Raw genomic sequence first — 23,015 nt, forward strand, 5'->3', positions numbered from 1 at the left:
CGGCTGTTCAAATCTCACCGGCTCAGGGTTGACTCAGCCTTCCATCCTTCTGAGGTGGGTAAAATGAGAACCCGGATTGTTGTTGGGGGCAATATGCTGACTCTGTAAACCACTTAGAGAGGGCTGAAAGCCCTATGAAGCGGTATATAAGTCTAACTGCTATTGCTATTGCTATTAAGTTTATAGAACACGTGAGGTGGAATAAATTAGAAACAAATGATAATGTAATTATCAACACCCACGTAGTCCCTAATGATGAGGTAGGAAAACCAGTAATTAAGGAAATTAAGGAAGAAGTACATGACGAACAAGAAGAACAAGAGCAGGTTATACAGGAGAGTCCACTGGTGAGTCCTGAAATATATAGACGTTCAACTCGTGTAACTAAACCACCTGACAGGTATCAGGCATCTATAGCATGTCAGGCAAATAACGTTCCTGCTAATTACCAAGAATTAACTCTATATCCAACTGAGGAACAGAAAGCTTGGAAAGATGCAATGGAGAAGGAATTAAAATCATTGCAAAGGTTAGGTGTATGAAAACGTAAAGTTACCACCAGGTAAACATGCCATTGGTTGTAAACGGATTTACAAACTTAAAAATAGTGTAGATGGGACTGTAACCCATAAAGCCAGGTTAGTTGCACAAGGGTTTGCTCAGTCAGGAAATGAGGTCTTTGCACCTAGTTTAAAGGCTACAACATTACGTGCAGCATTAGTGTGGGCAGCTAAGAATGAATATATACTTAATCATTTAGATGTAGAGACAGCATATCTACATGCACCATTGCAACATACTATATATTTACAGAAGACTGCAGGATTCAAAACTTATAGTAAAACTGATTGCTGAAGGTTGAAAAAGAGTCTGTATGGCTTGAAGCAATCAGGATATGAATGGAATCAATGTATAGTGAAAGAATTAACTAAAGCTGGCATGGCTGATCCATGTTTGTTTAAGAAAGTAATTGTGTGATTTCATTGTTGCTATTGTTCACTGATGACATAGCATTAATCACTAAAACTGAGCAAGAAGCTATGAGGATTATAACACTGTTAAGGACACAGTTCAGTATAAAACATCTCGGTGAGATTAGGCAATATCTTGGTTTACAAATAGATAAAACTAGGGGAGGATACAAAATCTCACAAACCGAGAAGATTAATCAGCTACTCAAAACGTTTAGGATGGAACTGTGAAACCAGCTAAAACTCCAATGGGTCAGGAATTTAGCCATGACGATGTAAAAAGCCCTGTGTTTGATAAAGGTATTTATCAATCATTGATTGGTAGCTTATCGTATCTGGGTAATTGGTCAAGGCCCGACATAACATATAGTGTAAATCAATTAGCCAGATTTAATGCTGAATCTACTGAAAGGCACTGGCAAGCTGCTAAGAGGATTTTAAGACATCTTAAGCAAACGATGCATTATGCATTGTATTTAGAACCTAAAGATGATCTGAGCTTAACTGCATATGCTGATATAGCCTTCTCTGTGGCTGCTCCAGCCCTCTGGAACGAGCTCCCTGTGGAGATTCGGACCCTCACCACCCTTCAGGCTTTCCACAAAGCCCTTAAAACTTGGTTATTCCGACAGGCCTGGGGCTGACGGATTCCCCGCCCCTGCTCGAATTGTGTGGTTGTTGAGTGTTTTTAAATTGTTTGTAGTTGTTTGTCCGTTGTTCCTCTTGTTTGTATTTCCCCCCTCCTATTTTGGTTTGTGAGCCGCCCTGAGTCCCTCTGGGAATAGGGCGGCATAGAAATCCATAGAAATCCAATATAAGTTTTGCTACGGATGTGTCTACACGGAAATCAACATCAGGGTTTGTTGTATTCCTGGGAAAGGCATTAATTGGATGGCGGTCTATTAGACAAAAACATTTAAGTCTATCGACTATGGAGGCTGAGTTCTCATGTCTGTCTTATTATGTACGGATTTGGTTTGCTATAAACAACTCCTACTTGATATGGGAAGTGACATATGAGAGCCTATTGTTTACTAAGACAATCAAGCAGCAATTCAGATGGCATCCAATCTTGCTGTAAAAACTAGGTCAAAACACACTGATATAAGATATCTGAATGTACGGCAGTGTGAATAGGAAATTAGTTTCACTGGAGCATTGTATGTCTGAGGATAACATTGCAGACCACTTTACCAAGGCCCAAGGTAATATAAAGCATACGGATTAAGATTGTAAGATTTATATATTGTCCTACCCAAAGGGGAGAATGTTAGGAATATAATCTAACGGTTGGGTTGGCAATATATAAATCATGTAATATGTAAATCATGTAACAATGATATACCTGTTTCCTTAAATCATACTGTAAAATGTGATTGGTTGCTGTTTTCCTCAATCGGCCATAAGAGGGAGCCAGAATGACTGTTAGCTCTCTGTTCGTTAGATGCTGGGCTGATCTGATCTGAGTGGTTTTGGAAGCTGGAAGTGCCATGAGCTATTGTAAGTTTTGCAACTGCTAGCAAACTTTGAGTACTGAACTGATTATATGATACTGGACTATGTTATTTGGATTATCCCTTAACTGAAAGACATTGATGACTGACTTGTCTTATCCGTGTATGACTTTTGACTATTTGATGGACTCTGATACCGCTATTTCCACAAAAGTAAAAGCCTATTTAAACTGCAATGTCTCTGTATGCTGGTTTGTGTATTCTCCAACACAACTCTCACAACGCTTCACTGAACATACTCGCTCTCCCAACGGGGAGCTTACCTAACAGAACCAATGAGTATTTCTGAAATAGCTAACCCATAAACATGTGGCAGAAATAGCAGAAGTATATTTAAAAATATCTATTAGATCTGCAAGAAAGATTTAAAAGACTTCACCTCCACACTCCAGATGAAAATGAAAATACTCCAGGTCCATCTGCAAAAAGCTATACGCTCGTACCTAATAAATCAGTTGCAAGGTTTTCAAAATTTGAATGAAACAAACATCTAATGCCTGCCAATCCTGTTTGCAACTCCCACTTCAGCAATGAAGACTCCACGTTAGAATATGAAATATCTTCATTTTGGTGCAGTAGAAATGTCTAGTTTATGCAATATTTTTTCACACGTTTTATGTAAATACATTTTTTATATAAACAGGCAAACATGTTATTTTGATTAGTGAATACCTCAAATCTAAATGTCCTTCGTACAAGCTTCATTATGAGTGGATATCGTTCCCTCCTAGGGTAAACGTCTTACAGCCTCAATTTTTTGAGGGTTACCTACAAATCAGGTTTGACTCTTGGCAAATGACTGGACAAGTCCCTGCGGTTTTCTTGGCAACGTTTTCGGAAGTGGCTTGCCATTGCCTGCTACCTAGGGCTGAGAGATAAGGACTGGGTCAAGGCCACACTAACCGCCACCTCCTTTCTAGTCTGGCACCTTAACCACGACGCCAAACTGGTTCTCTTATAACCTCAATTACCAGCGGTAATAATACAAATGAATAGCGCAACGCTTGCAGCTAATTCATAAGTAAGCCCCGCAACTCAACGGGATTTTAGTTCTTAATAAATAATAATTACGCAATTTAGTGATTTTTTTTAAACTGCCTTTCAAACTTGAGAATCGTCTTGACGGTTTGGTTCCCTCTATCACAAAATGTTTTGCATTAACTCCTCACCATATTCCCCTTTCTTCGAATCTTTGCTCACAGGCTCTAACCCCCCCACACAAAAAAAGCAAAGCGACCCGCTAAGTTTCCCGACGTGATGAAACCACACTTTCTACCATCTTAAAACGCCCACAAAAACCGCTCCGACCCAAAATGGTAGCAACGGTTACGTGGTGAGATTCGCCCCCATCCACCGGTCTGCGCATGCGTTATTGTCTTTCCTTCCTTTCACCGGGGCAAAGGCGGGGGAAGAGGGTGGTGGAAAGAAGGTAGTTACCTTCGACGTCCGCAAGGGAGCGGAAGCGAGCGTCGAGAAGTTTCAGCTGCTGAATCTGGGTCAACCAGCCAAGCGCCTGCGCGGAAAAAACACGTTGGTGGGTGGGGGGAACTGCTGTCAAGCGGCAACGCCCACTCCAGCCCGTAGTCGCGGAAGTGGGTCTCGGGTGGCGTCGTGTGCGGCTCCTTTGCAGCCCCCCCGTCTCTTCTCAGCCACTGCGCTGCCTGCATCCCGGCGGACGAGGAGCGGCCATCGACGTAAGTTGAGGGGAGGGGGCAGCTATCATTCTAGGCGAGGAGATCTGGCTTCTGCGCCAGAAGCCTGGGCCTGGCTCTGGGTCCGCGGAGGCCGGTGAGGTCAGCAGAGATGGGAAAGTAGAGAAGGAGCCCCGGGACGCCTTTGGACAGCGACAGTGGGCTAGGAGGTCCGGGTAGCGGCGGGGACGTAACTCGGGTGGGAAGCTTCCTTTCTGGTGTTGATCAGCCTTCCTTGCCAGGCTTCCCGGACCAGGTTGCACTCTGGCTTGGTGGCTGTCGGTGGATGGCCAGGCAGGTGGTCTATCCCTAGGAAGAGCTTGGGGTGGAGTGGGGGATAATTTCAAAGTCGTGGTTTGCAAACGAGGGCTGGACGGTTATGTGGCTCATCTGACGCCTATTATCATCTTTGCGAAGATTTGTCCCCGCAGGAGAAAAACTTTGACGCAGGTAAAACGGTAAACCCAAAAGGGAGGAATGAAATGGGGAATCTCTTGCCTAGAGGCTCTTCCTGGACACCTGTTTTTTTTAATAGCTGTTAGGCAAATGAATAAGGCCAAAGCTGTGAGTTTTGAATGAGATGGTGACATATGCATACAATAAAAAGATTATAGTGTCAGAAACCTAATTAAGTGTTGAAGAAGTGACAGGGAAGCCTCCCTGGGGCTCATGGAGAAAAAGAAAAAAAAAGAAAAGTCAAAGAGTAGCCTAAATAAGTAATTGTCATCCATAGTCTGTGATTCATTATGAACTGAAAATCTGTTTGATGTAAAATTCCATGTGTGTGGGTATGCTTCACGCAGCTGTTTGTAAACACTTGTACAGCTGCTAGACATAACTGCATTTACACACACACACACACACACACACACACACACACACACACACACAACCTCTGGCCAGTGCATCTTGAAGATGGGTTAAGAGGATACGTGGGTGCTTTCATTTTCTATGTCTTTTATTGCTACAAAGGTTAATGGTGCTATCTTTTTAACAGTGCCATTGCACGGTATTATTTTGACATGTATATGCATATACAGAGACATATACATATATATAAACATTTTCATCATGGAAGAATACGTCTAATATGGTGGCTACAGTTTGTCCTGGCAGGTTTTGAAAAGGTGCAAATGAAAGAATAACATTGCAAATTGGAGTATGCAAACAGACTTTGAGAGAAAATTGTGCTTAGTTTATCAGTGTCAATATATAATTGGATGTAATTTGTTTTAAAAATGCATTTTCTAATTTTTTAAACTGAAATTGCCTTTTTAACACAAATTCTAGTTATTGAAGATAAACAATTACTACAATAATCCATTTAGTTCTCCCCAGGGGGAGTGCAGAAAGAGATGATGCAAAATGCCAGAACAGAGTGAGGCCAATAACATGAGATAACTATAGGGCAGCACAGTTTATATCAATCTGCTTGCCTCCTGTCTCAGATTTAACAGAATAGCATATTAACCTGACTGTAAGGAAGAAATTGCAGAATGTATTTTTCCAAAATGGAAAAAAAATGAATTCTCTATGTAAATGAGACTAGAGTCAGTTGTAATGATGATTACATTCTTGCATTTTCTGAAAAGTTGAGAAGACTGTTCTGAAGTAATGTTTTGGGAGATTATAATAGATTTTTTTTTACTATTTTATATAGCATAGAAGTGCAAGCAGGCAGATGCAGGTGATTGCCTCATGGCCACAATTAACCATTGGGATGAACATCATTCATCCAGCATTGTGTAACGTGGACCAGCGTTTTAGGTAAGAAAATACTCCTATAGAAAGATGTTTCAAAGCCTCACTTGGATTTTCATTAATATCAAAATAGTATTCACAAAAGTTTGCTTATATGTTTTTTCCAGAAATGTGTATGCTGTACCTAACAATCATCTTCATTCTGTTTTATTGCTATGTAAACCCAAAAGGTATCTTCCGTAAGACAATCGTATATCTTGGAAAATATTGGAATGGGAGAGTCCTGTAATTCCTATAATGAGATTATATTAATTTAACTTTCTGTGGCTATTTCTGGTTAATTTAGCATTTAATATATTAATAAATATTACATCCAAAATGTCATGACTATCCTGTAGCCAGTTTCTACTACATATTTACTCAAACCATATCTGACTTTTGGTGAAACATTGATATTTGGGTTTTTTTCAGTTATTAAAATAAATAACTGATCTGCAGAGACATTTACTAAATAACATTTTTAATTAGTGTGTATCATTTGAACTTTGTTCAGGTTGAATTTGAAGTTGGCTTCAATTTCAGTAATTGTAATTAAAATTAACAATTTTCTGAATTTGGATGCAATACTAAATTGCATTTAGCAAAAAAGCAAAAGCAGAATCTTCCAAAGTGGATTACACTGAAACAAGTTTGCCTAGTTGGTTCTTATAATGCTAAATGAGTTTCTTATGCACAAATGAAATTGTTTTCTCTCTTGCTTCGGGGGACAAAATGATGCACACAGTTTAACTAGCACTACGCTGTATTCCCGCAGCTTGAGAAACACACTCCAAAGTGCTGAAGGAAGGGTGTTAGGGCATTTGCCATTCAGCACTCACACAGTCAAGAAAAGGGGAGTAACAAATTGTTTGGGTGTGTTAAGTTATTTACAAACTATCGTAAACAAACATATATCTGTGGCACTTTTTTCTATGTTGAATATGTTATTGGAAGCTGAATGCTAAAAGTCACAAGAACATATATTTTTATTCCTGTCTTTACCTGTTTCTTAAATTTCCACAAAATTGTAGTTCTACTGCTTTCTTTTAGCTTCCTTTCTTAGAATTTCCAGATAATACTGTAAAATTATTAACTGGGAGCCTTTATATTCTTTATATTGATATTAATCAAAGTGCATTTGCTTGACGAACTACATTGGATTATAACAGATGAGCTCAGAATATAATGTAATTTTTAATAGAACTGCATAGAATAGAACTGTATTGTAATCAATGTTCCCTCTAAACTGCGCGGGTGCGCGGCCGCACAACTGGCAACAAAACACTGTGCAGCAGTTTCCAACTGCCGCCCAGTGGTTTTTGTGAGACGCCTTCCACGATAATAGGAGAGGAGAGCCAGCCTGGAGACAGCAATCTGTTCTAGGTCCACAGAAAGTAGCTGAGAGGCAGAAAGTAGCTGAGAGAAGGGGTGTGGGGGTTGGGAGAAGGCATGGGACGGGCTCCCAGCAGCGGCTTCTCGGATTTGCCATTTGAGAGAGAGGGGGGAGGGGGAGAACGCGAGTATGTGTATCCCTCCTTCCTTCAGCCCAACACTCTCGCTGGCATTCTGGCCAGGCGAGAGGGACTGCAGAGGGTCTCCTTGAGTCTAGGGCAGCGAGTAATTTGATGGGAAAATTGCCTCTTGGAAGGAATGACCCGTTTGGCTCCTGATTCATCTCTCCTGCCTCGTCTCTCCTGCCTCTTCGATTCTCCATTTGGTCATTGGGCGGCAGATTGAAAGCGGGAGTCAAGCCAGGTCAGTCCTTCCAAGAGGCAAGTTTCCCATCGAATTACTCGCTGCCCTAGACTCTAGGAGACCCTCTGCACTCCATCTCGTGTGGCCTGGATGCCAGCGAGAGTGTTGGGCTGAAAGAAGGAGGGTTACTCTCTCTCTCTCCCTCCCTCCCTCCCTCCCTCCCTCCCTCCCTCCCTCTCTCTCGTTAGTTGGTGGGCAGACTTAGCACTTTGTTAAGTTTGTTTCTCTGTATTTTGTGCATAATATATACATGTCTCCATGGGTGCAATTGTGCAAGCATTTTTTTTCTTCTTTAAAAGAATTTTTGGATTTCTCCTCACCAAACCTTTAAGACTGAAAGAGTTAGAGTTGAAATATAAAGAGATTGTCAATTGCCATACTGTTAGATTGGTAGGCAATTATGGACTATCTTGATTATATCCTCCTTAGAAAGAATATGCTACTGTATGGTTGAGAAAAAGACCAAACTTCATTTCATGGAAACCAAAGTTCATATGGAGGGTTTCTTTCTACGATGGACTTCTTGGGTCAACAGTGAATATCGGTTATCAAAAATGTAGGTAAAAAGTTAAGCAGGCAATAGGCAATTACAAAAAGGGAAGCCAACTTTTTGAATTCTGTTTCTTTGACTCAGTGACTTATAAATAATAGACTAATGTTCTGAAAACGTGACCTAAATTTCTATATATTTTAAATAACTGTAAAGCTATGCTGAAAAAGTTGTTCTCAAGGTGATAAATTCAATAAAAAGAAGGAAATTCTTGATGAACTTAAGGAGGAATGAGAGTATTGCGTAGTAAATGGACAAATAAAATTACCAATCAAAGAGAATATTTGCACCTCAGGGTTGAAATGAGATGTTCTCTTTTCCTCTTTCCTCTTCCTCTCTTCTCTCTCTCTCATCCTCTTTCTCTTTGTCTGTCTTTTTCTCTTTCTTTTCCATTCTTCTGTCACTTTCTCTCTCCTTCTCCCTTCTTTCTCCTCTTTGTCTCTTTCTGTCTCATCCTTTCTCTTTGTCTCTTTTTCTCTCTCCTTCTTTCCCACTCTTCTGTCACTTTCTCTCTCCTTCTCTGTCTCTTTCTGTCTCTCTTCCCTCTTTTTTCTTCCTCTCTCCTACTCTTTTATCACTTTCTCTCTACCACCCAACCTGTCCCCATACTTATCTTCGACTGATCATATTTGCAATAGTTTACCTTCTTTTCTAAATAGGCACAGTTCCCTTACCAAATCCCTCGCTCACTCAAACACATACACACTCATGCACAAAATCATTTTTCTCCATTCCAATTCAGATCCTATAAATCAGTTGCTCTGTGAAACATCTGTGAAAAAAAATCAGGTGCTCAGACACGAAAATGTGCCGCTCAAACACTATACTTTTCCGCACACACTGAAAAAAAATTAGAGGGAACATTGATTGTAATATCACCAGTGCAATCAGAACAAATAATGATTTGCAGATAAAATATGCAGTTCAGTTCACTATACTATATATAAAAGAAATTAGAATGAATTTTCTTGTCCAAGTGATGTCATCTTTAAAGAGCTTACCCAAAAAAATATCAGAACCTTTTCTGTCAGCAAATATTATATACATAATATAGATTTTGTAATTTTTCAAGGTATCATCCATAACATTTTTATGAATACAGGCAATCTGCCAAACCACTGTTAAATAATTCAAAGTACAGACTTTGTGGTACTTTGATATCACAAGATATCCATGATATCTTTCAGTTTCTTCTTTAATTACCCTGTTTCCCTGAAAATAAGCCCTCCCCCAAAATATTCCAACACAGCAGCCGCCATGTGGTGACCATGCTCACCATCTCCTGCACCTCAAAAATAATAAGACATCTCCAAAAATAAGGCCAAGTGCTTATTTCGGGGGTCAAAAAAGAATAAGACCCTGTCTTATTTTTTGGGAAACAACGTAGCTGTATGGTGATGTTTCTAACCAGTTTTGGATATTTTTGTACTCAAAACATGAAATAATCTGCTTAAACAAGAATTAGTTCCAAACCCTAACTTAGTCCCTTCCATGGATTTCCTGAACTGGGCAGGTCAGTTTTCTTTGGTGGATAACTTCACAGGTCAATCATTCTCCTGGGATTCCACCCTGCTCTGCAGGTAAATGCTTTCATTCAATCAGAAAAACTCAGCAATGGGATGGATGTTCAGACACCAGAAAGGTGTGTGTGCTAGGCAGGAATTTCCACATTTTCTGAAGTATATATGTGCACGTGCGCCTCTAATTCAAGGCAGCTGATTTGTGAAACTAGTCATTAGGCTGGAGTTAATTTAACATACTTGAATCTATTTGGGTATATATTGTTATATAGTAAATATTTTGTTTTGTTTATTCTGAATAAAATGCCAGGTAAAGTTTTATGATCTCTACAATATTCTGCTTTGTGCTTAAATTGGCTGAAAGGAAATATAACAGTTTTCTGTACTGCCAATAGAACCTAGAACCTAGCCAATATTTTATGTCCAGTTATAATACATATTATTGCTGAAATTCAAGTACAATATGTATAATATTTTACTTAAAGCATTACTGTAATATTAAGAGTGGTATAAGCATTACCATGCATTAACAGAAGTCATTGGGAACTTATTAATGTCCTCAGTGCTAGAGTGGCCCATGTAATGTTATTTTCTGGAGGGTTTTATGATGGAATCATACTGTGTTGCCCCCAAAATAAGACTGGGTCTTACCCAAAGGAGCAAAAATTAGGGCTTATTTTCCAATTAGGGCTTATTTTTGCGGAAACACAATAGTTGAGGCTTTGAGGCCAAATACTACAAGTGGGTATGCAATGCTGTGCAACCAATCTGTTGGTAAAAACAGATTGAGTACAGAATTTCTGTTGGGTACTTTCTGAAGAGTAGAACTTAAGGCCACATTCTTCTTCTTCCCAGTTAAATTATTTGCTAACTGGAAAGGCCAAACATGACTTTGGGTTATACATTCTGGATCCAGAAGGGTATAGCATGGAAAACTGGTTGTTTGGTTTGTTGGGTTTTAATTAATTTTTGTTTGCTTGCTTATTTATGTATTTATTTATTTATGTGGGTCTGCTGTTTGGTTTTTATTTAATCTATTGTATTCAATTTTAAAACTTTGAAAAATAACAGAAAAGTTTATACAGGGTTGATTTTCTGTTCGGTATCTACATATAGCGTATTAATACACACCTATTTCAATCAAAGGATGAGATGATAAAACATTGGTGGTGTGTGTGTGTTTTGTTTTTTGTTTTTGCTTGATTGCATGTTTTAAGATGGGAGTTGTATGTTGACTCTGCAACCCTTTCAGGGCAGGGCTCAAAGGTACCCGACTATGATTCATACATCAGACCCATTTGATTTTACAGGTGCATGTACAAACATGCATATTTGTAAGGGTTCCTGGGAAGGATATGAATCTTGAACCTTATCGATAGGCCTGCTTATCATAATCCTTGCTGTGTATTTCCTCTGCCGGATGGTTGCCTGTATGTATTTGAAAAAATGATAACATGAAAATTATAATTTCTTGAACTTAATCATGTCTCCTCTTATTGGTAAGCTTTCGTATGTCCATGTAAACTACTACAAGCTTTCATACTAATTCCCTACCACAGTATTGCTAATTACATTCTGTGACTTATTTACTAGTCATTCTAATTTATGTAATAATATTAATGTATATATTTATATACATTTCAAATATTATATTTTCTTCAAAATATTTTAAAGTGAACTTAGTGTATGCAACGGTTGCTGGAGTAACATTCCCGGTGGCTGAACTCTTCTGACCACAGAACATACACAGCAGTGATGATAGCAGTAGAGATATCTTCAGCAATGTTGTCCCTTGATTGAAGGTAACTGCTTTTCAGAATGGTCTGAACCTTTGCCTCTAGAAAATACCATGATTTGGGCTAGGAGGGAATATATTTCAGTATTTCAAAAGTATTTGGCTATAGTGATCCAAGCTTTAAAAAGGATAGCAGGCTCTGGTGATCTGAAACTAAATATTATCAGCCAAATTTAAGCCATTTCTCCCCGCCCACACAAACACACACACACACACACACACACACACACACACACAAAGACTTTTACATCTCTCTCTTACTGTTTCTACAACTCACTCCATATTATTTTACTTCTATCCCAGTAATCTATTTAAGGTTTTCACCCAAAAAGAGATTTAAATTATGAAACTATAACTATTAATCGTTTAATTGGCACACTGATTTCAGGAAGGGAAATTGTAGCTTTGTTAAGGAACTAATACACATGTGTATGGCAGTAGTTGAGCTTAATATATTACTAGTAATAAACTATATTATTTTAGAGCCAAGGTGGCACAGTGGTTAGGGTGCAGTACTGCAGGCCACTTCAGCTGACTGTTATCTGCAGTCCAGCGGTTCAAATCTCACCGGCTCAAGGTTGACTCAGCCTTCCATCCTTCCGAGGTGGGTGAAATGACCCAGACTGTGGGGGCGATATGCTGATTCTGTAAACCGACCCAGACTGTGGGGGCGATATGCTGATTCTGTAAACCGCTTAGAGAGGGCTGAAAGCCCTATGAAGTGGTATATAAGTCTAACTGCTATTGCTATTGCTAATTTATTTATTTATTTTATTTATTTATTAAACTTTTGTTCCGTCCATCTCACTAGAAAGTGAGTCTGATTGCTTAGATTGAGTGTCAGATGTCTTACATCCCTAAACTTGTTCTTCTATAAAAGGTTATTTTAAAAAATAATGTGTTTATAGATTACATGGACAGAATTATCACATATGTGATCATCGAGGATTTGAATGCCCTGTTATATATAGGCAGTTTAGTATCGTGGTTAAAACGCTTGCCTGAAAACCAGAACTCAGTTCTAGCCCTGCCATCGGAATGAAAGATGGCTGAGTAACTTCTGGTTGGTCACTCTGTCTTAGCTTAACCCACCTCACAGTGTGTTTGTTGTGGGTAAAATAGGAGAAGGAAGGAATATTATGTATGTTCACTGCTTTGAATTATTTTTAAAGGCTGAATAAAAATCTAATAAATAAACATCTCACTTACAGATGGAATTACATTATTGGAGACATTTTATGTAATGTCAATTTGTACTCTGAAATAGTATGCATAAAATAGTTTTAGAGCCTTTGGTGTACAGTGTGTGTTTGTGTGTGTGTTGCATTTGTGCTGATAAATAAAGGGAGACTAGTATACATCTATTTCCAGCTATTTAGCTCTCATCAGCTAGCCATACCCTTACTGGGATTTGAACCTGTGCTGTATTACATATTAGGCAATTGTGTTAGCCACTAAGCCACAGGTTCTCCTCCTTTATCAACTGAGCCAGGGAAATAGGTATGTATTTTGGGTCACAACCCCTGGTATGCCCAAATATGGGAGGAAGCATACTGCTTCCTTTCTCTGTCTATCGGCTCATCTCAAAAGAAATATATATATATTTCATAGGTCAAAGAGATGGAGATAGGGTTATGTATTCAGATACAACTTTTCCAATCTGTTTTACCATGTGTACACATATAAAGTTGTACTGTAATATATGTAGTCTTAATCACTTGTTGTTTTATTCCCTGGATTTAAATTTCAAACTATCCATTAGTCATGCTATTACAGACTAAGCCGATAATGAAAGTTTAGTGTAGTTGATAAGATCATGAAATTATTAAATAAATTTGTAACCATTAATCCTAATTTTTATTTGATTAAAAGCTTTCCATCAAGGGAAGTGAGAATGCCATTTTGAAGATGTTACTTGCCAGCTGCAATTTAACATGCAATTAATTAGACAGTTTTAGTTAGACATTCTTACTTAGTCAATCTAATAAGTTAATAATTGCTGGAGCTAAAGAAATATAATTAATATAAAAATATTACTATTACTAGCAGCTTTGTACATTTTAATTATGAAGGGGGAAAGAGGATACAAACACTTGAATAAAGAAATTTACATAGTAGCTTTTTCAACTAATTCAATGTTGCCCTTTTTAATTGACATTTTTCCCTTTAGTTTTTGTATCTAGATTCATAGGTCTTTAGTACCTATGTATTCATTTAGTATTAAATGTTCTTTGGAATTTAAATCTAGGAACTTGTATATACAAGACATGTGTCATATATTTAATCATTGTATAAAATTAAGCATACTTTGAATATATTTACTTCATTGAGGCTAACATTATTTATCAATTCAATATCAGTAACCTCACCCTCATGGTCAAAATTTCAAAATGTTGCCAATTACAGAAAAAGTGTAAAAAGAAATAATCCTCTATTTTTTAAATGGGTCCTTTGTTGTATAGCAAAAATAAAAAAAAAATATTTTCTGCTGTTAAGCAGTTTCTTTAAGTTTTAGTATGCATGTATGCATTTATTAGTTTATAGGCTGTTCCAGTCTGCTGATTCTGGGTTGTATGGAACAATTAAAAATGGACAATCATGTAGAGCAACTAGAAATATGATTCAGGAGTCATGACTAAAAATGTTAATAGTTGTAAAAAAAAGTCTCCCAAACAGGCCAATGGAACAATCCACCCTCCTTGGCTTTATTGATTATTACAATTTATATGGTTGCCTAGCTCAAATTCATGACTAACAGTCTTAAAAGAAAAAGATGAAGGCATTTTTTTAACAATCCAGGAAAACAAAAATACTGCATTGAATGGCTTTCAGAGTGGTAACTTGCACCTTAAATTGTATTTGGAAGCCAGCTGGATTGCAGCTTCCTAATGTTCTTCAATGGTAGTTCCAAGTACAGTGCACTAAAGTAGTCCAATTAAGAAGTGGATAAGGCATGAGTGACAGTGAATATTGGCTGCCATTCCAGAAAAGAGCTGTCTAGATGGTACAGAGCAAAGGCATCTTAGTTGTAGCTGCCATCTGCTCCTAAAGCAGAAGCTATGAGTCTAGAGGATTCCCAAGCTGTGAACTAAATCTGATCAGGGAAGTGCAAACCTATTCAAAACTAATAATGGAATCTCCCAGGAAGCAGCTGACTTTCAAACCCACTCCCATCTTGCTGGTTTTGCATCTTACTCTAATCCTCCCCATCTAGACAAACAGCTTCTAGGCACCTGAAAGTATTCAGTAGTGTCACTTACTCAGCCAACAATTAAGATGTACAATTGGTATTGTCAACAGACTGATTAAATCTAACCCTATACCATTGGATGATCTTACCATGTGGTTTCATTTATCTAAATAGGAATGGGGGAAATGTAGGGTTCAGGGCACCTCTCAAGAGGTTTAAGATTTGATTTCTATCTCAGTCCCTCCACAGTCCTTTTGGGAATGTGGGTGCTAGCATTACCATGGGCGCTACCATCTACTCGAGCATTGTGAGCACTCTTACAGCCTTATTTGTGTACACATATGCCCTCCCCCTTCCCCCAGCCGCCAATCCAGAAAGGTTGGGGAACTCTTTGTTATGCTATGGGTGCAGCAGTTTAATCTGCAGTTACCTTTGTGACTCCTTGGATCTCTATGATATCTGAGATTGCCTTGCCAAAATTCAGTGGCAAAATAGCTGAATTTGATTGCCAACTTCCCAAAAAGGAATGAGGGCAGGAACCTTCTGAGAGGTAAACCATCTATATTCTCACACTCTCTACCATTTTTAGCACAATGATAAGCCTTTGTAAAGAAAATAATGATAAGGGAGATTTATGAAGATGAATAAATCAAGTGTGATGGAATGTAGTCTGGATTCCTGGGAAGGAGAGGTTGCATTCCAGAGGAATAAGTGGCAGCTCAGTCCAAATATTCTGTGTGAGAGAAAGAGGGTGAAGACAGCCACTCCCTGATAATTTTCAGAGTATATGCTCAATATTGAAAGAGTGTTTGGTTTGGCAAGATTGATGTCGAAAGTAAGACACGTGATTCTTCCAAGCACATTTCTTTATTCTTCCACACCTAGAAGATAGAATCTTTCCAAACTGATTCCTCTGGAAAGCACTCCTTTTCTCCTGGGAATTCAGACTGCTACATTCCCATCACCCAGGAAATCACTGCTAGACAAACTGTTTTCATTTTCAAAACCCTGAAAAAAATCACAAAATTGGCATTTTCAAGATTTGCCTTGAATATAACAGTGGGATTTGGAACAAAGAGTTGTGAGATGGGCAGCTATATAAATGAAATAAATTGTTTTCCAAAGGCCTATAGTTACAACTTTACTAAACCCAGAGAGTAGGAAGTGATCTTAAAGTCAGCCACAAATTTTCTTGGACAAAAGTAGAAGACATCCAGTGTAAAATTGGAGATTTGAATGGTATCCATTCACCCCTCAGATAGTGCATAATCTTTTTAAATATAAGGATTTTATAAATATTGATTAATATTCCCAGATTTTGCATTCTAAAAGTCCTTTAATTATGTCCCTTTTTGTCTAGAGATCAGCTGTATTTGAAAACTTACAGAAAGCTTTGTCAATTCTACACAATTCAACAGTATTTGACGTGATTTTTTTTGTTATCGGTATGAAGAGGATCAATGAGACAGTTAAATATGAAAATTCCATTCTTCAAACGCTAGAAACAACAAAAAAGCAAAAAACTGGTTTTTATAGCTCAATGTTTGCTGGATCTCATTCTTTCAACTTGATTGACTGGGGAAACCTGCCAATCCATGTAGTATTGCAAATCTTTCAGTATCTGCCTCTTGTTGATCGTGCTCGGGCATCTTCAGTCTGCCGAAGATGGAATGAAGTATTTCATATCCCTGATCTTTGGAGAAAGTTTGAATTTGAACTTAATCAGCCTGCTACGTCTTACTTGAAGTCTACTCATCCCGATCTTATTCAGCAAATTATCAAGAGACATGCTAACCATTTGCAGTATGTAAGCTTCAAGGTAAGGTATATTTTAATAACTCTGAATTTTGCTGTATTTTTTTACACCTTGGATTTTCATTTTCTTTGGGAGGAGGCTTTGTGCAAAAGTTTACTTTATATATTACCTTGAAGTGTTTTTAAAAAATGTTCTTTAGAAGTGTTAAAGTAGATTTGGGGATTCCAGCTCAATCATTCCCTTACACCCTTTTCCCTTCACATGATTCACAATATGCCCCAGTTGTTAATTTATTAATAATAATTATATATATGCTGGTCTTGTTATATTCGGATACTTTCCCATTTGAGATTGTCTTGGCAACGTTTCGGTGAGGTCCCACTCGCCATCTTCAGGTAAACAGCAGCCTGAAGATGGAGAGTGAGACCTCGCCGAAACGTTGCCGAGACAGTCTCAATCTTACATGGGAAAAGACCTGAATACATACATGCATACATACATACATACATACACAGACACACACACATACGCACATACGCATACATGTATGATATGCCATATGCTAAATAAATGAATATTTTCGGAGTAAAATGCAACTTTTTCCCTCAAAAAGAGGCTGAAAATCTGGGTGCGTCTTGTACACTGAATACAGCATTTTTTTGCCTCCCAAAACCCTGCCCCCTTCACCAAAATGGCTGTGTAGAGCCTGTAGATAGACTTTTGGAGAGCTCCTGGGGGCTGGGAAAGGCAGAAATGAGTGAAAAACGGGCCACTTTTTGCTCAATTCCTCCCCCCAGCCTCCAGGAGTACTCTATAAGCCTCCTAAAGGCTATGCTTGCAATTTTTTGACAAAAAATAGGCCCGTTTTCGCAAAAAACGGGCTGTTTTTTTGCTCGTTTGGGGGCCTTCCCCCCCCCAGGAACACTCTACAAGCCCCCTAAAAGCTATTCATGCCTTTTTTGGCGGCGGCGGGGGGGAAACAGACGCGTTTTTGCAAAAAATGGGCCATTTTTCGGAGGTTTGCAGAGTGCAAAAACTTTTTTTTTTAAATTTGCCTCTTCAAAACCTTGGTGCGTCTTATACTCTGGTGCATCTTATACTCCGAAAAATACGTTCGTCGTCCCCCCCCCCCCCTGTCCTTCAGAGCAGAGGGTGTGGGAGAAATTGCTGGCAGCAAACAATCTACATTGAGCATAAGTGAATAGACATGTTTATATACAGACAGAAGCAGAGTGAAATTCGGATCACTATTTCTCATCACTATTTCTAACTTTAGAAATCTGTGGGAATAAACAGGTAAGGGGCTATCTTTGACTGTCTCTTGATTGAAGTCTTAGCGTACTTTCTTTAAAAATGATCACCTGAATAGTATGTCAGGCATATCTTAGTAAGTGCACAGTGGCTCCTTCTATTTCTTATATTTTGAAGTGTACAGGTAGAACTTGCTTAACAACTGCCTGTTTAGCAACCTGTTTAGCAAATTTTGAAGTTACAATGGCACTCTAAAAGTAAATTTATAACCAGTTCTTGCACTTGCAATCATAGCAGTATCTCTCTGGTCACATGATCAAGATTTAAAAGTTTCATAAGCAGTAGGCTTTTACAATTGTTGCAGCATCCCACACTCAAGTGATCATTATCTGTGTGCTTCACAGCTGACTTCTGACTAGCAGAGTCAATGGAAAAGCCAGCCTTAAAATTGCAAGTTGTGATCATATGATGTTTTCCTTAATGACCGTATTACTTAGTTGCCAGGCCCTGTTATTGCAACGCAAGGACCACCTGTGTTCAATTTATGGGTGCTTGTCTGAAGTGCTGTATCAGCGTCTATATATATTTGTGCACTTTTCTGTTCAAAAATTGTAGTTGATGAGTGGTTAACCTTAATTAACTGATGAAAAGCAGTACTTAGTAGCGCTGAGGATCAAAGTGTTCTCACATGCTTTAAAGCTAGCAAAGAAGTATAAAAAGAATGGCAGCATGAGATAATCTTTATCTTGATGAAATACTATTTTTTTTCCAGGTTGACAGTAGTACCGAGTCTGCAGAAGCAGCGTGTGATATTCTTTCTCAGCTGGTGAATTGTTCTATCAAGACACTTGGCTTAATTTCGACAGCAAAGCCAAGTTTCATGGACGTTTCTAAGGTATTGCTTGCAAAGATACGAATTTGGAAAACTGATAAATACAACTTTTATATACAGTAGCTGCATATATATTTGGAAACACAATCTATAGAATTTTTCTCCTGGTGTGTCACCTTTGAAGAACAAAGTTCTGGTACAATAGGAACCTTTACAAATTGAGGAGAAAATGACTTTTTGTAGTCCTCTCTTTCTGCTGCAGTCCCTTGTCATTTCTAGAAGATCCATCAACCTTTGGGAACAAAGTGAAGAAGTAGCTGCAGTATAAAGAAGTAATTAATGAATTTGTTTCCCATCCTTTTGCATTCACCGAATCAAATATTGCTGTACAAGTGAAGCAGCACAGTTGGGTACCACCCTATAATTTAAATAAGCAGGTCCTGCTGTGAAAACCTTAGAACCTGACAAATACTAGCATGAGAAAACAACTCTTGTGACCAAAAGAATTCTAGTTTTTTAAAAATATATTCATATATTTAGTTGAAAACAGTACATTAGTAGCATGTTGATCATTTGATGATCAGTATATAGCCAAAATTAGAAACTCAACCTAATTTGAAAAAAAATGTTATGAATGGGATGAGGTTGCTGAAATAGAATCCTCCAAATCCATGTTCTTTAAAAGATACATTGTATATCTCCTGTGTCATAAAATAGTTTTGTAAGAGCTGGAATAGTCAGGTGATATAATACCATTTCAGTTGCTTCTGAAAATCTTAGCCATTTTCCGATCCATTTATCTGCAGATGTTTACAATTGTACTGCATACTTCTGCTAAATTAGATAAGCATTCAAGATGGTATACTATAATTCAAATCATTAGCCACCATGATCATGCTTACTAGAGTTGGGGATGTTTTAGAGCAACATTCCTGATAATAAAATCTACAAGAATGTTTTTTTAAGAAAAACATCCTCATGTGATTGGACTTCATTCAATATAATTCCAGTGAACTTCTGCTCAAAATGTATTTCTTCACAATTATTTTAAATCAGTTATTTCATAAATAATTATAATTACTTCACAGTAATTCTCTTCCACAATTCATTTTCTGTTTGCCTCTCAAATTTACTGCAGTCGATGTTCACCAGATGGTGTGAGAGGTAGTAATCTATTGCTCAACACTTGTCTATCATCTAAATCTAAATGATATAATTAGTTTGCCAAAATTAGTTTGGCAAAATCTTTTGGCAAAATTATGCTATTACCACAGTATTTGAATGTTATCTGCTGAGTAGTTCATTATAGCATTCCGGCCTGGTGTACTTACAAATAAAGAAGATTCATTGATTGTTAATAGTCTACTACTCAAAATTAATAGCTCTAAGCCATCTACCTTATGTGTATTTTACAATAATGACTCATTAAATAGTTTTAGTTAAACATCCCTTTTGAAAAAGTTCTTGAACAGCTTTTTAGAATTATGAACCAACAGTATTACCCCTTTTAAGAAAAAATGCATTGAATTTGTAACTGTATAGGAGATGTATGTGAAATGTTTTCTTTCTAATTTATTTGAATAGGCTCATTTTGTATCAGCACTGACAGTAGTGTTCATCAATTCCAAGTCATTATCTTCCATTAAGATTGAAGATACACCAGTAGATGATCCATCCTTGAAGGTCCTTGTTGCTAACAATAGTGACACTTTAAAATTGCTTAAAATGAGCAGTTGCCCTCATGTGTCACCTGCTGGTAAGTAATAAATCCAAGTAAACAAAAATGCGACACTGCGGCAAGAGTGATGAACCATTCTTATTGTATTGCCTTTACCTTTTGGTTTCAAAGTTATCTGACTATATATATGGTTGAGGGAGAGTTTTGCTCACTAGATGAGCTGATTTTTTTTCATAAATTACTAGTTAAATAGGCATTTTGTTTATTTTCAGATCAAATTAGGTAAAATTGCAAATTAATGATTGTTCAAAAGATTTCACAAAAATATCAGTGGACTGCAGAATAAAGTAAGTAAGTAAATCTTTATTACGGTCAAAGACCAGCAATACACATTAGATTGCAGAATAAAATTTCTCAGTGGATTCAAATTAAAGAATTAAAATTGCATATGTAATGGAACCAAAAACCCTCCTTGCATCACATTTGTTTCTTCCTGGTAGACAGTATATCTTTCTGTGAGCAATTAAATCTTTGTAGATTATATCTGTTATGCATGGTTTTGGACTGAAGCTGTATTGAAAGAAATTTCATTGATTTTAAAGATATTTTTTCTAAATGATTAACACTGTATAACAGTCTTTTTGTTTAGAACTTGTCACTGCAGAGAACCAAAATGTTGAATGATAAACCAACCCATTGAGTTGTTGACAGTGTTTCTTTACTGAATTTTCAGATGTGTTTTCTGAACAAACAGAGGAAACAATGTAGAACTTCTACCCATCACTTTCATTATTTCCCCCCCATTCAGAATACATAGAAATATTTGCAACTTTGCTGGTGCATATGAGCTCTATAGCATAAAAAAAATTGAAATATATTTTATACGCTTATGTTGAATTTTCTGTATTTTTTTAGGCATTCTTTGTGTTGCTGACCAGTGTCACGGCCTTAGGGAGTTGGCTCTTAACTACCACTTACTAAGTGATGAACTGTTGCTGGCTCTTTCAAGCGAGAAGCACGTTAACCTGGAACATCTCCGTATAGATGTCGTAAGTGAGAATCCTGGACAGACTGAATTTCACACCATCAAAAAGCAAAGCTGGGATGCGCTGATTAAGCACTCCCCTAAAGTCAACATTGTGATGTACTTCTTCCTGTATGAGGAAGAGTTTGATGTATTCTTCAGAGAGGAAACTCCTGTAACTCATCTTTACTTTGGCCGTGCAGTAAGTAAATCAATGCTTGGGCGCATTGGATTGAACTGCCCAAGGCTTATTGAATTGGTTGTCTGTGCTAATGGTCTTCAGCCTTTGGATGATGAACTCATTCGCATTGCTGAACGCTGTAAGAATTTAACTGCCATGGGACTTGGTGAATGTGAAGTTACCTGTCGAGGCTTTATTGAGTTTGTAAAGATGTGTGGAGGCAGACTCACAGAACTGTCCATTATGGAAGAAGTGCTCATTCCAGATAATGACTACAATCTGGATCAAATTCATTCTGAAGTTTCCAAACATCTTGGAAGAATGTGGTTCCCTGATATGATGCCTACGTGGTAAACTGATGAAGCCATAAGACTGTACTGGTCAGACCTGGCTATACAGGATGTTGATTTCTATGCAAATAAGCAATTCTGAATCTGAGATGTAATAGTGAATTATTTTTTTCAGTACTTCATTATGTAGTGGCAATATCGTGCCCCTTGAGAAATGGAATATGGACTGTACTGAAGTATATAGATTGGAAGTACATCTCTTAAATATTAAGTGCTTAGAGTATTTTCCAATGAATTAGAATAATTTAAAATTATGTCTTCAATTGTCACGGACATCATCTAGTGCTAGTATTGTATCTGATACAATTGGCTTTCTTTGGTGTCCCAAATATTAAACTAAAGCTTGTTTTTCCTTTTCCTCTAATGAAAACTGATGGTAATGTACAAACTTGTAAAAAGCAGCAGTAACACTTTTAGAACTGTGGCAAATGTATGACTGTGCTACAAAAGCTAGTGTTATAAAAATCTGCCTAAACATTATGTATAACAATAATAATCTGCTTCTTGACTGCAAATTGCAGGAATGTAAAACTCCAGATATTGGGGTTCTGTTACTGACTTGTTAGTGGAAGAGAAGTATAGATAGATCTGAGAATTAAGAGTTCAGAAGAAAGGGGACAAGTCTATGTCCCCTGATGAACCTCTTAAATTTCAAATCTTGTAATTTGCCTTACTGAATTACTGAAAGTAACAATTGTTGTTAAATGAGAAAAACATACTTGAACAATTCTCTAAAGTTCAGATAAAGCTATCAGTATGAAACATTCTGCATCATGGAAAAATCTAGCAATTTAATTGTTAGTGTTTAAAACAAACCCAAGTAAAGTCATCTCACCAATTTTTTTTTCAGTGAGCAGTTTTGTAATAACCAGATCATAATGCTGTGTATAAACTAATGTCAGAATGTTGATGTACATGTGCAAAAATAAAAAAGTATATGACATTAATGTATTTTTATTACTATCACATATATTAACAGATATTTATCCAGGTGATCAGTCTAAAACATCAATAGGTATAAAATAAAAATAAAAGTTTTATATCACCTACAGTTAATAACTAAGATGTATCAAACCAAAATACATACCTTCACATTTAAACTAGTTGATACAGAAATAAAATTAAATGCAGGATGCTATTTATTTATTTATTTATTTATTTATTTATTTATTTATTTATAAACAATGTAACTGCAACCTGTCAAATAAAAAATGTCA

The 23,015-nt window shown here is 37.4% G+C and overlaps 1 protein-coding gene across 6 annotated transcripts; it reads left to right on the forward strand.

Moving 5' to 3' along the window:
- Positions 1-4,033: 4,033 nt before the first annotated feature.
- On the forward strand, positions 4,034-22,745 carry LOC116503829 (F-box/LRR-repeat protein 21-like). Of its 6 annotated transcripts, XM_032210479.1 has the most exons (8): positions 4,034-4,179; positions 5,837-5,943; positions 8,101-8,227; positions 11,416-11,543; positions 16,087-16,545; positions 18,506-18,628; positions 20,150-20,321; positions 21,159-22,745. In XM_032210479.1, the coding sequence occupies exons 5-8, from the start codon at positions 16,174-16,176 to the stop codon at positions 21,800-21,802; spliced, it is 1,311 nt and encodes a 436-aa protein (XP_032066370.1). In that variant the 5' UTR covers positions 4,034-4,179; positions 5,837-5,943; positions 8,101-8,227; positions 11,416-11,543; positions 16,087-16,173; the 3' UTR covers positions 21,803-22,745. The 6 variants fall into 6 exon arrangements, with proteins under 6 accessions (XP_032066370.1, XP_032066372.1, XP_032066369.1 ...); XM_032210481.1 differs by lacking the exon at positions 11,416-11,543; XM_032210478.1 differs by lacking the exon at positions 8,101-8,227.
- The last annotated feature ends 270 nt before the right edge of the window (positions 22,746-23,015 follow it).

Source organism: Thamnophis elegans, chromosome 2, assembly GCF_009769535.1.
Source record: "Thamnophis elegans isolate rThaEle1 chromosome 2, rThaEle1.pri, whole genome shotgun sequence".
NCBI classification, from domain to species: Eukaryota; Metazoa; Chordata; class Lepidosauria; order Squamata; family Colubridae; genus Thamnophis; species Thamnophis elegans.

Coding starts and splice junctions, on each gene's coding strand:
- LOC116503829 (XM_032210479.1), top strand. CDS start 16,174: ATGAAGAGGATCAATGAGACAGTTAAATATGAAAATTCCATTCTTCAA. Junction 18,629..20,149: donor GTTTCATGGACGTTTCTAAG/GTATTGCTTGCA, acceptor TTATTTGAATAG/GCTCATTTTGTATCAGCACT. Junction 20,322..21,158: donor CCCTCATGTGTCACCTGCTG/GTAAGTAATAAA, acceptor GTATTTTTTTAG/GCATTCTTTGTGTTGCTGAC.